The sequence below is a fragment of the Haliotis rubra genome, unplaced genomic scaffold (genome assembly GCF_003918875.1).
Source record: "Haliotis rubra isolate DU_JTF1 unplaced genomic scaffold, ASM391887v1 Scf102, whole genome shotgun sequence".
Classification (NCBI taxonomy): domain Eukaryota; kingdom Metazoa; phylum Mollusca; class Gastropoda; order Lepetellida; family Haliotidae; genus Haliotis; species Haliotis rubra.
The window spans coordinates 2,137,952-2,151,430 of record NW_025764915.1 but is presented as its reverse complement, the minus strand read 5'-3'; the positions used below and the strand labels follow the sequence as shown (position 1 = coordinate 2,151,430).

Below are 13,479 nucleotides of genomic sequence, written 5' to 3'. Positions count from 1 at the left end.
TCTGGATACGTATTTTGGTGGAAATATATGACTGGCATGAAGATAAACAACTAAAACAATACTAATTACTTTGTATTGTCAAACTGTTACTGCCGAGAGGTGGCCGTTGTGGTTTATGATCTTCTATTTGGGGGTTGTTGTTTTACTGTTTTGTTTATTTTTGTCGTTCTTATTTAGATCAGTGATATATTCCAAACGCCAGTACAAAATGTAATTTTATGTTTGAAATGACCGAACGCATTTTTTGTCATCAAAAGGCATAACCACGCTGAGAAACACGACCGTCTGTTAATGTATTCGTTAAATGGTTAGTATCTCACTATTTTGTCGTCTTGCAAAAAGTACTAAAATATAGCAGGTGCGTGCTTGACAACAACATAAACTAAGCTAGTCCGCTGATTTTGAACTGACAACAGGTCATTTAAATACATACTTTTGGAGGAGGAACAATGGCATCCAGCGAGAGATGTATGAAAGGAGACTTGTCAGATTTTGCGGTACAGATGAAAAAGTTGGTCAACTCCAAAGAACACAGGTGAGCCTGTCAACATGGTGTTTACAAATAGCGGAGTCGCTGCTGTAAACCATACATGCACATAATGCAACTGCATATATTCTGACGACATAATAATGCAGCTACAATAGTGTTACACTCACTTTTAGAGTAACTATGTATTCATTGAATTGTTGTGATCTGAGTAATGAATTACTAGAATCTGGCTGATTGTGGTTGTTGGATAATTGCAAGGGTGCCAGTCAAATCGCCCCAGCTACAAAACGCCCCAGCCAATTTGGTCAAAATGCCCCAGATTTTTGGTCAAATCGCCCCAGGTTTGGTCAAATTGCCCCAGGGGGGTAGTCAAAATGCCCCAATGTAGTTAAATTGGTTAAATATATGCCACAAATGCATAGTTTTTGTCAACTTCCATATTATATTCTATATATAATATTATATAGTGATATTTCTGATAAATTTTCTATTAGTAAACTGATAAGACCAAAAGTAATATTCATGTACATAAACAACACTATAATACCAATTATTTGGTGAAGAATTACAAGAGTAAAATGAAAGGTTTGTATAATATGTTTATTGGCTGTAAATAGTTTTTGGTCAACAAATGGCATTATGTAATCATAACAAGTATTTAAACATATTTATTTCCAAAGAAAGGAACCGGATTGGTAAACAAGCATAAGCTTATATGAATACCGCTCTGGGACACAATGGAAGGAAGAATAAACTCGTCATGATGAATGTACAATGTGAATGATATATAAATGTTGCAAAAACGAGAAATAACGCCTATCATTGTTAAACGGTATATGTCATATAAACAAAATATTTTGGATCAAATCTGCCTGTTAAATTTATAAAAGAGTGCACTGAAATTAAAAGTTCTTTGTGTACTATTGAGGAGCAGCGTTGGTTTCCAAACAAAATTGATTTTAGGTCAAATCCTTTAGTATAAAAATACATAATTTGACGTATATCGTTGTAAAGAGTACATGAAAAGAACTAGATAGCAGAGTCTTCATAGTTACGGCCACAAGAGCAAGATGATGTCGGAGATATAAATCTTTCATACTTGTGCGCATTAAGGTCACTACAGTCAAGTTGGAGACGAGAATGTATGATTAGACAAAATCTGCTACCGAAATCTAAGTCAAAATGACTGTAGATATTCGAATCGTTCAAAATTACATTTTTGAATCTCGATAGGTGATGGTCAATTAGTGAATATGTTTTTATAGCCTGAAATGTTCATACATTCGAGCCTCAACATTTCCTTTAACTAAACAAAGCATTGAATGTCAATTAGTGAACATGTTTTAATAGCCTGTTTTTATCCACACTTTTTGACAAGTTTAATTAACAAAAACTCTAGATTGTTTTGATAAGCATTATACCATACTTGTTAAGAAAATCTATGCATTTACGGCCTCACCTTTTGACAAGATTAATTAATAATAACAAAAGCTGTAGATTGTTTTGATAAGTATTATACCATACTTGCTGACAAAAACTATGCATTTATGGCCAATAAACATTTTATACAAACATTTCATTTTATTCCATTAATAACATGCAAATAATTGGTATTATAGTGTTGTCTATACATGAATATTACTTTTGCTCTCATCAGTTTACTAATAGAAAGTCTATCAGAAATATTACTATATAATATTATACGAAGTATATAATATGGAAGTTGACAAAAACTATGGCATATATTTAATCATTTTAAATACACTGGGGCATTTTGACTACCCCCCTGGGGCAATTTGACCAAACCTGGGGCGATTTGACCAAAAATCTGGGGCATTTTGACCAAATTGGCTGGGGCGTTTTGTAGCTGGGGCGGTTTGACTGGCACCCAATTGCTACACTTTTGGAATTTTTCTAAGTTGTTATGATTTATGTGAAAGCACCTGGATATATCTCATTCTGGAAATATCATGATCAGGGCGCTTTTCTGTGTAATTGTGTATTTGCACTAAAATTATGTCAAATGTAAATCAAAGGTAGAGATTATTACACGTACCAATGCATGAGATTTAACATGAAACCTCCTGATCAGTTATTGACAATAAATGCTGGATAATCAAATATTCTTTCATGAACATTTTGTTAATCTGCAGAGTCCCAGATATGAATATCAATTATTTATCAATACACAGTCAGTAAAATCTACCATAGTCTAAAAAGACAGGGATAGATGGACACCCCTTGTCACACCCACAATCTCTAGACACCCACTAAGATAAGTTAATGGTATTGTATCTAGACTATAGCTAAGAGATCCCCAAAATCTGGCCCTGGAGTCTAGATCTGGATATGGCTGTCCAGTGTGCCTCTATCTGTTTTTGTCCTTGGACTAACAGTAAATATTACCCTGATGATACTGATAGGTTAATTTTATACCTAGACCTGGAGCAGAACATGCTGGACAGGGATGAGTCTAAATTTGCACACTTTTAGAGTTGAGTACAAAATGTCTGGTTGGGAATTTTACTGGAGCCCTGCCAAAATGTATTTTGATACATGTGTAAAATGTCCTTGTCATGCTTTACAGTGAAGTAAAGACTGAAGTTTTATCTTTATTCAAACATATATAAGTCAGAAGGAATGCATGCATGGTCAGAAAGGTATGTGAACATTAGTTTTTGTTATGTAACTATAGAGTTATAGTGAATATTTGTCATCAGACAATCTATCACATGACTAACAATAGGTGCAGATAGTCCTGTGGGTACCCGGGTCCTACTTTGTACCCACATGACTCAAGTACCTGAGTTAAACGTCATATCCCTGAGATCATGTTATCTTCGCCTAATCTAAATCCTAAGAATATGTATCTAGCATTTCTAAAGAAATTATGAAATTTGAAATTATCTAAATTATATGATAAAGGATGCCCTGGCATGCTAGAGTGATGAGGAATCAACCATTATATGGCAGACTATTCAATTGAGACCAACACTTTGTACCATCAGACAAATGATCATTTAACAACGTATGGTAATGATAATTGTTCTGTTTATTCTTTTGCAGTGATCTAAAGTTCTTACTGGGGTCCAACAGGAAGACAGTGTATGCACATCGATGTATCCTGTCCTCCCGCTGTGCTGTCTTCAAGGCCATGTTTGAGGAGCAAAACCAAAATGCCAAGAATTCTGGTGCTGACAAAGATGTTCCGTTTGTGCTGTCAGACATGTCTCCAGAGATATTCCTCACTATGTTGGAGTTTATATACACCAATTGTGTCCACCTATCATCCAAAAATGTGAGTCACAAAAACAATACGTGTGTATCTTGTTTCCTTTTTGTGTAAAGCTATCACTGTAAGGGGTATTGTTTTAATTCGTACTATAGTGCATTATATAAGTAATTCAAAACATCACTTCAGTGTACAAAACACATAAATAGTTGAACACAAAAACTGACTACAGACAAATTGACCCTTTCTCTCAACAGAAGTTAAAGAACACCTCTATCTTCATATGACCTGATTTATTCATGGCCAGGGCAGATGAACTATAATTATATGAAAATAATGGGTGTTTTTTAATTTCTTTTGTGTACTAGTATATTTCAAGATTCACCTGTAACTTTGAAATCCAATCATCATCCTGATCATTTAGCATCTGTCACCGTTAATTTAATTTACTGTCAGTCATGGTTTAATATACAGGACGAACTTCAGTAACACCTTGCCTGAGTCCTGTTTATGTTATTCAGGCAATAGACGTCCTGGCAACAGCTCTGGAATATGGACTTGATGATCTCAAGAAGGTAACATTATTTAATCATTCAAATTCTTTGTACATAACACAAGACAGATTTAGTTTCAGAAATACCATGTATATGCTTGGTGCTAAACGTGCTGGATAACATCAGTGATCTGGGTTTGATTCCACCATGTTTCCCTACTGTGGTATGGCTTCTATATTCCTGAAGGTGGTGAGACTCATAGAGTTTCATAAAAGTATCAATCTGACATTCCACATCATCCATGCCAAACCTTCAGTCAGATGTCCAATGACATATTTTTAATATGTATCTTTATTGGCTTATGTTCAATGGCATATCTACATTGACATGTATTTATTGGAATATTTCAAATTGTTGTCTACAATGGCTTGTCTTCAATGCAGTTCTTCATATTTATCTCTGCTTGTGTTTCAGTTGTGCTCCCAGTACTTGGTAGAAAACCTGACAGTGGGCAATGCATGTGACGTGTTGCAGGCTGCGGTCACATACGGTCAAGACGACCTCAAGAACAAGACTGTAGAGTTCATAGAGCAAAATACAGTTGTGAGTAGCAGTGATCAAACCACATTCATATACATACACTTGGCAGTTAACCACCCTGTCATGGGGTTTTAAGGACACATTTAAATATTTTTCAAATTTTGATGAAATATTGAGACAAAAGTGAGGCATGAGGCATTTTTCACTTTTCTCAGTATTATTCAAGGGGCATGCTGGTTGGTAAATCTTATCTACATTTTGTGTTTTAAACTTGGTTCATGTAAAGTGTCAGCTGTTTCTAGTAACAGGCATTTGTTTCAGAATGTGTTCAAGTCGAAGGGTTTCCAGGAGATTGGTGAGGAGGCAATGTCGACGGTGCTGTGCAGCCACCTGCTTCAGATGGACGAGATGGACCTGTACAGAGCAGTCAAGGAGTGGGCCACTGTCAACTCTGTGAGTACTTTCTACACTGACCTATGTCAGCATGGAAAGGGTTGATTTGGAACACACAAATAAAAATGGAACTGTTTATACCCTTTTATCAGACACATGTCAGAATACTTGTACACCATACCAATAATCATTTTTGGTATATCTGTATGCCAAATTGCCTGACATTAATTCCCAGTTAAAAACCCTGATAATGATGTGTGCAATGTTAGCCAGGTCTCAACAAAAAACAAACTGTTAAGCATGTCTTTTGGATTATTTTTCTAAAGATATTTTGTTTTGAATAAATCTCAGAATACATATACGATAAACCATAGAATGGAATAAATCCAGTTTTACAATGCATTTCCCAGTGCTTGACATTTCCGAATATCTGTTTGTTTTGTATACATGCTGACATACAGCTGAGCTGTGAGATTACAGCAATGTTGTTTTCATTATCAATGTACACGTTAACACATTATCTGTCCATGCCTGCATCTTCAACACGTCCTTATCTCAGGTTGTGATGGGGAAGCCAGTAGCTGACATTGGTAAAGCTGTTGTTAAGTACATCCGACTGCCTCTGCTGTCTCCTGAGGAACTCTCCACCTTGGAGACAGAGAACAAGAAGGATGGATTCATTCCAGTGAGTAGTTTGGCACCCCTGAATAATCCAATATATTACCCAGTAAGTCAGTTTGGCACCCCTGAATAATCACAGGCTATTACCCAGTAAGTCAGGTGTAGTTCAGTTACATGCCTACATTGTTTAAGTCACATGCCTACAGTGTTTCAGCCACATGCCTACAGTGTTTCAGTCACATGCCTGCAATGTTTCAGTCACATGCCTACCATGTTTCGGTCACATGCCTACAATGTTTCAGTCATACCATACAATATTTCAGTTACATGCCTACATTGTTTCAGTCACATGCCTACAGTGTTTCAGCCACATGCCTACAGTGTTTCAGCCACATGCCTGCAATGTTTCAGTCTCATGCCTACAGTGTTTCGGTCACATGCCTACAATGTTTCGGTTACATGCCTACAATGTTTCAGTCACACGCCTACAATGTTTCAGTTACATTCCGGTAATGTTTCAATCACATGCCTACAATGTTTCAATCACATGCCTACAATGTTTCAGTGACATGCCTATAATGTTTCAGTCACATGCCTACATTGTTTCAGTCACATGCCTACAATGTTTCAGTTACATGCCTATAGTGTTTCAGTTACATGCCTGCAATGTTTCAGTCACATGCCTACAATGTTTCAGTCACATGCCTACAATGTTTCAGCCACATACCTACAATGTTTCAGTCACACCCCTACAATGTTTCAGTCACATGCCAGTAATGTTTCAGTTACATGCCTATAATGTTTCAGTCACATGCCGGCAATGTTTCAGTCACATGCCTACCATGTTTCAGTCACACCCCTACAATGTTTCAGTCACACCCCTACAATGTTTCAGTCACATGCCTACAATGTTTCAGTCACATGCCGGTAATGTTTCAGTCACATGCCTACAATGTTTCAGTCACATGCCTGCAATGTTTCAGTTACATGCCTACACTGTTTCAGTCACATGCCTACCATGTTTCGGTCACATGCCTACATTGTTTCAGTCACACCCCTACAATGTTTCAGTAACATGCCTGGGGCGGTTGGGTAGCCTAGTGGTTAAAGCGTTGGCTCGTCACGCCGAAGACCCGGGTTCGATTCCCCACATGGGTACAATGTGTGAAGCCCATTTCTGGTGCCCCCTGCCATGATGTTGCTGGAATATTGCTAAAAGCGGCGTAAAACCAAACTCAGTCAGTCAGTCAGTCACACCCCTACAATATTTCAGTTACATGCCTACAATGTTTCAGTCACATGTCCACAATGTTTCAGTAACATGCCTACAATGTTTCAGTCACATGCCTACAATGTTTCAGTCACATGGCTACAATTTTGTCCAGCCTTACATGTACATGGTGGTGTGTGCAATCCCCGGCCTATTAAGGAAAGTGAAACGTGACCTTAGTACAAGCAAATAGGTCTTTGTGAACCTAAACAATATATATATGCTCTGAGACACCTTGCTCTCCTAGCTCTGACAAATGTACCGTTGTATCCCCAAATGTTTTGTGGTGCTCCAAGTTGTAAGTGGACACAGATATGAGCTGCTATTGTCATCCGTGTTCTGAGACTGTATCTATTGTCTATCTCCAGCCAAGAAGGGAAACAGCTGTGAGATTGTCTTTGTGACACAAGTCACAGGGGCATGTGCCTGTTTAGAAATGTACTGAACAATCCACCCATACAGCCTTTCTATGAGCCAGTAACTCTTTGGTAATTCCGAGTTAGTATAGGTCCCCAGAAATGTGTGTTGGTCTGAAGAGGCGACCAAATGTGTCAGGTAGTCAAGCTCTGTGACTTGGGTGATGGTGTGGATCATTTCTCACAGTCTTGATCATTGGATTGTCTGGTTCTTACATGATTATTCATAGGCCTATTTGGTGAATATTGCTCAATTCAGAAGGAAACAATTTTTATGAACAATGTTTGATGCCAGTTCTTTGTTACCATGATGATACCAGCGAGATTCCCAAACTGAAATGTCACCATTTGTTGTGTCCCTTATATATTGAAGGATGTGAGACACATGGTCATGTGCTCCTGGTTTGCCCTGATGATGTGTCACTGCTCGTCAGCAACTTACCTGGGCCCATGGCTTTCATCAGCTTCTAGGACCTGCATCAGTTCAGATGGTACTGACTAGTCGATCCGAACCACTGGTTCGCGGTTCACTGACTGCCGTGGATGCATGTTTTTTCCATGGGGCGGGTATAAATGACTTATTCTCCCTTGCAAAGATTTATACCTCTCTTGGGCGGTGTACGGCCGTGCACCGGGCATACGTGGTAATTTGTTCAAGGTCACGTGAACCAATCAGAGATGGACATTCTTACATCAGGTTGGATAAACTATGCTGTAATCCCACTTTGACCACTATAAGACATAGTCTTATATGAGACGTGTAACTAATGTGTTCACTTTGGTCTTCTGATATAAATGAATACAACTGTGAGCTGTACCAAGCTTACTGTTAACAGTTATGTCCCTTGTCACAGCCGATGGTGATAGTTACAGATTGCGGGATGTTGACATGTAAAAGAAGAGTCATAAAATCCCTGCACTTCTCATTACCTTTCTGATTCTGTAAATGGATGACCACAAGTTACTTCCTATCAACAAGTTTATCCAAGTTTTAAGTGTCCAAGTTAAGCAACTTGTTACGTTTTAAGCATCCTCATTAACATGGAGGGAGTTTGGGGCTTCATATAAATGTAGCATGAGCCTACTCAGCCTATGATAGGTATAGTCAGAGACGTCCAGGTGGAACTGTTGCCTGGTTTCATGTGTAGAGGAGTTGATTATGCCTTGGGGTTGACAGCTGGAGTGTAATAGAAGTATTATCATATTCCCAGTTGATCTCTGAGTTTCATAACAATATGAAATATCCCTGGGATATATCTCAATATCCCCATGGAAAGATGAGTAGGATAAATGATTCGTTAAGTTGGAGTAGCTGAATTACTTAAATTGAAATCCATGGAGTTGGCATTGTTGTTGCAGGTTGACAGTTTTGCCCAAGCGTGGAGATTCCATGCCCTGAAGCACCCTGAGAAGGGCAACCTACTGACACAGAAGAGGCGGGGCACCAACGCTCGGGACTGTCACAAATACCTCGAGTCTAAGTGATGGCGCTGAGGGTTCAATCTCCCACCATGACCAGAAACTGCTGACACGCTGTGATGTAGGATTCTGTAATCCTTGCCATTTGAAATAGTATCACACAATTATTAGTAAGGCAATTATTGATTAGCAAAATGGTTGCATGTGTGCTAATACATATGAAGTGTAACCAAGCCATTCCAGCTATAATATTACTTCCAATAAAAAAAATGCCAAAAGTTCATTTCATGACCTATACAGTTTGCTAACAATGACTGCGGGCAGCAACATTTAGCTGCGTGTGCAGCAAACATAACTTGCTAGCACTAACCAAAAGAAAAAGAATCATGTTGATATTTTTTTACTCTCTATTTGCCCAGTTAGGGTGCATCCACTTTTAAATATAATCCCTTGCAGTCACCTGTTTGACAGATTCTGTTAGTAATGGTGATATTTCATTATTTCAAGTGACGAGGATTCACAAAGTGGCACTTGTAACCCAGGCCTTGTCAGGGAGGTTTTCAATGTATTTATTAAGAATTGTAAATACAATTATCTATACATTTTACATGAAACTTTGGAACAGAGCATTTATAATTATTTGTTCCAACTGATTGCCACAGCATTTCATCTTATTGATTATATTGCCAAAATGAATTATAGCCAGTTTTTCATGTCCATTGTGCACTGCTTTACCAATCTGTACACATCAGCTGCAGCTGGTGGTATTGTGTTGATGTTCATATCGACGGTTAAAAACCTGATGGGAGTTTTACAGTTTAATAACGTTATTATTAGTAAATCACATGATATATTTATTGATTGTGTTTAGCCGTCTGATATTCAACAGAATTCATTTCCTATCAGAAACTGTGCCAAAAGTTTCTATAAAGTCATCGGTATTACAGTATTTCTGTGCTGTCCTATTTCGTAGGATGATTTAGTTTGAGTACCTACTGTACAGCCAGTATGAAGGACAAGAATATGTGTAATGTGTGAATAAGACAATTACAGCAAATACCTGATTGGTAATGTGACGCTGCTGTTGTTTGTACCAAGACACCACCAGGTAAGCAGTTGGTTGAACATGCCTGTGTATTTCACAATGAATGTCCAACAGTTTGCCACAGTGGATGTATTTACCATTTAGAGTAAGAGATTCAATTAGCAGTTGTTTCCTCTGAGTATGTCTTGTAGTAACCATTTGATAGACGTACATAATAGGAAGGAACTGTGTCATGTCTTCATTTCTTTGGCAGTATCATTTAAACTTCATGACATGATTTCATCAGCTATCAGCTCATAATGCTATATTTCAACTGTCTCTGAGGGTCAGTGTCTAGTTAACCTACAATCATGCACTTTGATACTGCTCGCAGGAGAGGAAGCCTTTCTGTCACCACTATGATGTTTGTTGCTGGGAATGATGTTGTGATGAGATGTCTTGTTACATTGTGAGAGATATACAATATTTCTGAGGATAGTCAAGACTGAGTATTGTGGTGCACTGACGTCCTATTTAGTTCTCCCTGTTACCCAGTTTCTGCCCCTACTTTACTCAACTATTGTAGCACTGTGGGGAGAGGGAGAGGAAGGGCAGTTGGATCTATTACAAGTGTGGATGGGGCAGAGGCTTCAGATGCACCACCATTGGGAAAAATAATGACCCTCTCCAAATGCTTGTCACATTGGGATGACCCTCCCTATGTCCTTGTATATATTCTCATGACACTCCCCGAAGAGACAAACTGCAAATGAACTTTGTATTTTATTATTAAATGTGTGTGAGTTTTTCTTGACCCTGCCCAAATATGTGTATTATTTATCATGACCCTCCCCTAGGGTCTGTCATATGTTTATCCTCCCTTAAAAAAGATGAAGGTTTTATACTGCACAACGTTATTGCTCCTTAAGCTGGGGTAGGGGTAGTACAGTAGGTGTTGTTATTTGTTTGTAGAATGGCAGTTTAGGGTTCACTTCCCAGATCTGCCTGTCCTTCAGGTGCATTTGCCATGCACTTGTTTTCACCAAAGAAGATAACATAACAGACATAAGTCACTGTGGGCTCCAAGAACATACTGAAGGCCAGATACAACCGATGTACATGTTGACATTTAACCCAACTCACTCACTCACTCTGTAACTAAGACTAGTTAAGTCATGCAACACGAAGGAGAAAGTGAGTCAGATGTTGAGTGTAACACCTGGACATTAATTGGGGCTTTGTTTACACAGTAAACATTGTTTGTGATGTTTTTATTCCAGATTAAACCTGCCGTGGAGTGATTGTGCTGACAAAAAGTTATAAAGATTTCAATTTCACTTTTGTGAATTTTTCTGATTCACAGGAATATGAGACTGTTTATCTCTCACTGTGTGTGAATTATATTTTGTATTAAAACTGATGTACATGTTAGTATTAGTTTCAGTTTTCTTCTTGTTCCATGGAACTGTGGCTACATGCAGCATACTGAGATAGGTCCAGCTGTGGTTCTACAGTGAAGGAGACACATACTTCTTGCAGTACACGACTTCTACAGTGAAAACATCCTGCATGTTTTACACATGGTCTCAGTTAAATCATACTTTATACTAACACCAGTAAAGTTATCAGACAGTGATTTATCTCTGTGCTCTGATATGCTCTGATATGCCTAGCGTGATGAATTGTGTAGTCTCCTGTTCCATATTGTCTACTTACAATGATTGATTGTACAGTAGGATATTGCTGTTTCGTTTACAATGATACATTGTACAGTCGGATATTCCCAGTTTCTCCAAACGATTTTTTGGGGTTAGAAGTTCCGGTATGCTTTCCACACTGAATGTGTACATGTGTTAATTGTTCTTACAAGCATGCATTATGTAGTAGTAATTGTTTTTTCAAGATATCATTACTAAGTATGATAATCCAGTATTCATCAAACAATATTGCATGACATGATGTACTCATGTTATTGCACAGTGCTTTGTTACATTGTATATAAGTCCCACAGGCCTCCTTACAATGCTATTCATACAAGTAGTGAGACAATGTGTCACTCTGTCAGTGCTTTATTGTGTAATATGTTAATCACTCTTCTTCCATAAAACGCTTCATGATATAGTGTATCAACCCTATATTCTTCATGACGTTTTGTCATTATTTTGTATTGTTTTAAGGTTTCATTGTGTGTTAGGATAATGTTTGAGTCATAAATGGTTTCATCGTATAATATATAAAATTCTCTCATGTGCAGAATCAGTTATTTAAGAGCAACATTACGTTTTATGATGCTCCCCATTCTTAGAATGACTTGTGTAGTATGATGAACCCCATTCTTAGAATGTCTTGTGTAGTATGATGATCCCCTTAATGTCACATTAGTTGGTTAATACTTTCCAACTCCTACAAGCCTGCAAAATGTGGTATGATACTCCATATTTCATACAAAGCTTCATCATGATATAGGATAATCCTGAAGACATAGAATGTCTCATTATGGCAATCCTCAATTCTTACAATGTTTCATTGTGTAGTAAGATAATCCCAAATTCTTACAATGTTTCATTATGTAGTATGACAATCCCGAATTCTTACAATGTTTCATTATGTAGTATGACAATCCCGAATTCTTACAATGTTTCATTATGTAGTATGACAATCTTCAATTCTTACAATGTTTTATTATGTAGTCAGATAATCAACAGTTGTTACAATGTTTCATTGTGTCGTAAGATAATCCCCAATTCTTACAGTGTCAAAATATGTAGAATGACAATCCCCAATTCTTACGGGTTTTTTTTTTATGTAGTAGGATAATCCTCAATTCTTACAAAGTTTCATTGTGTAGTATGACAATCCCCAATTCTTACAATGTTTCATTATGTAGTGTGACAATCCTCAATTCTTACAATGTTTCATTATGTAGTATGACAATCCTCAATTCTTACAATGTTTTATTATGTAGTCAGATAATCGACAGTTTCATTGTGTCGTAAGATAATCCCCAATTCTTACAGTGTCAAAATATGTAGTATGACAATCCTCAATACTTACAATGTTTTTTTAATGTGGTACGATAATCCCCAATTCTTTCAAAGTTTCACCGTATAGTAAGATTATCCCTTATTCTTACAGTGTGGTATTATGTAGCGAGATAATCCCCAATTCTGACAGTGTCTCATAATGTAGTATGGCAATCCCTAATTCTTAGAAAGATTCATTGTGTAGTAAGGAAATCCCCAATTCTTACAAAGATTCATTGTGTAGTAAGGTAATCCCCAATTCTTACAAAGATTCATTGTGTAGTAAGGAAATCCCCAATTCTTACAAAGATTCATTGTGTAGTAAGGTAATCCCCAATTCTTACATAGTTTCATTATGAAGTATGATAGTCACTTATGGTTCGTACGATGCTGCATGGTGCAGTATACTATGTCTGTTTTCTTTAAACTTTGTCGTTTTCGGAAACACCACAGAATGACATTCTAATTTTGTCAGAGATTTCTTTTGGATTGGAAAGGCTTTTGTCGTTATATATTACATCTGCGCCACAATATTGGCTTATTTCCCAATCACTAGT

General features: G+C 37.5%; 1 protein-coding gene across 1 annotated transcript; it reads left to right on the top strand.

Moving 5' to 3' along the window:
- The first annotated feature begins 370 nt into the window (after positions 1-370).
- On the top strand, positions 371-11,330 carry LOC124270596 (BTB/POZ domain-containing protein 19-like). Its single transcript, XM_046705614.1, has 7 exons — positions 371-535; positions 3,557-3,788; positions 4,244-4,297; positions 4,691-4,819; positions 5,078-5,209; positions 5,709-5,834; positions 8,816-11,330. The coding sequence occupies exons 1-7, from the start codon at positions 450-452 to the stop codon at positions 8,939-8,941; spliced, it is 885 nt and encodes a 294-aa protein (XP_046561570.1). The 5' UTR covers positions 371-449; the 3' UTR covers positions 8,942-11,330.
- The last annotated feature ends 2,149 nt before the right edge of the window (positions 11,331-13,479 follow it).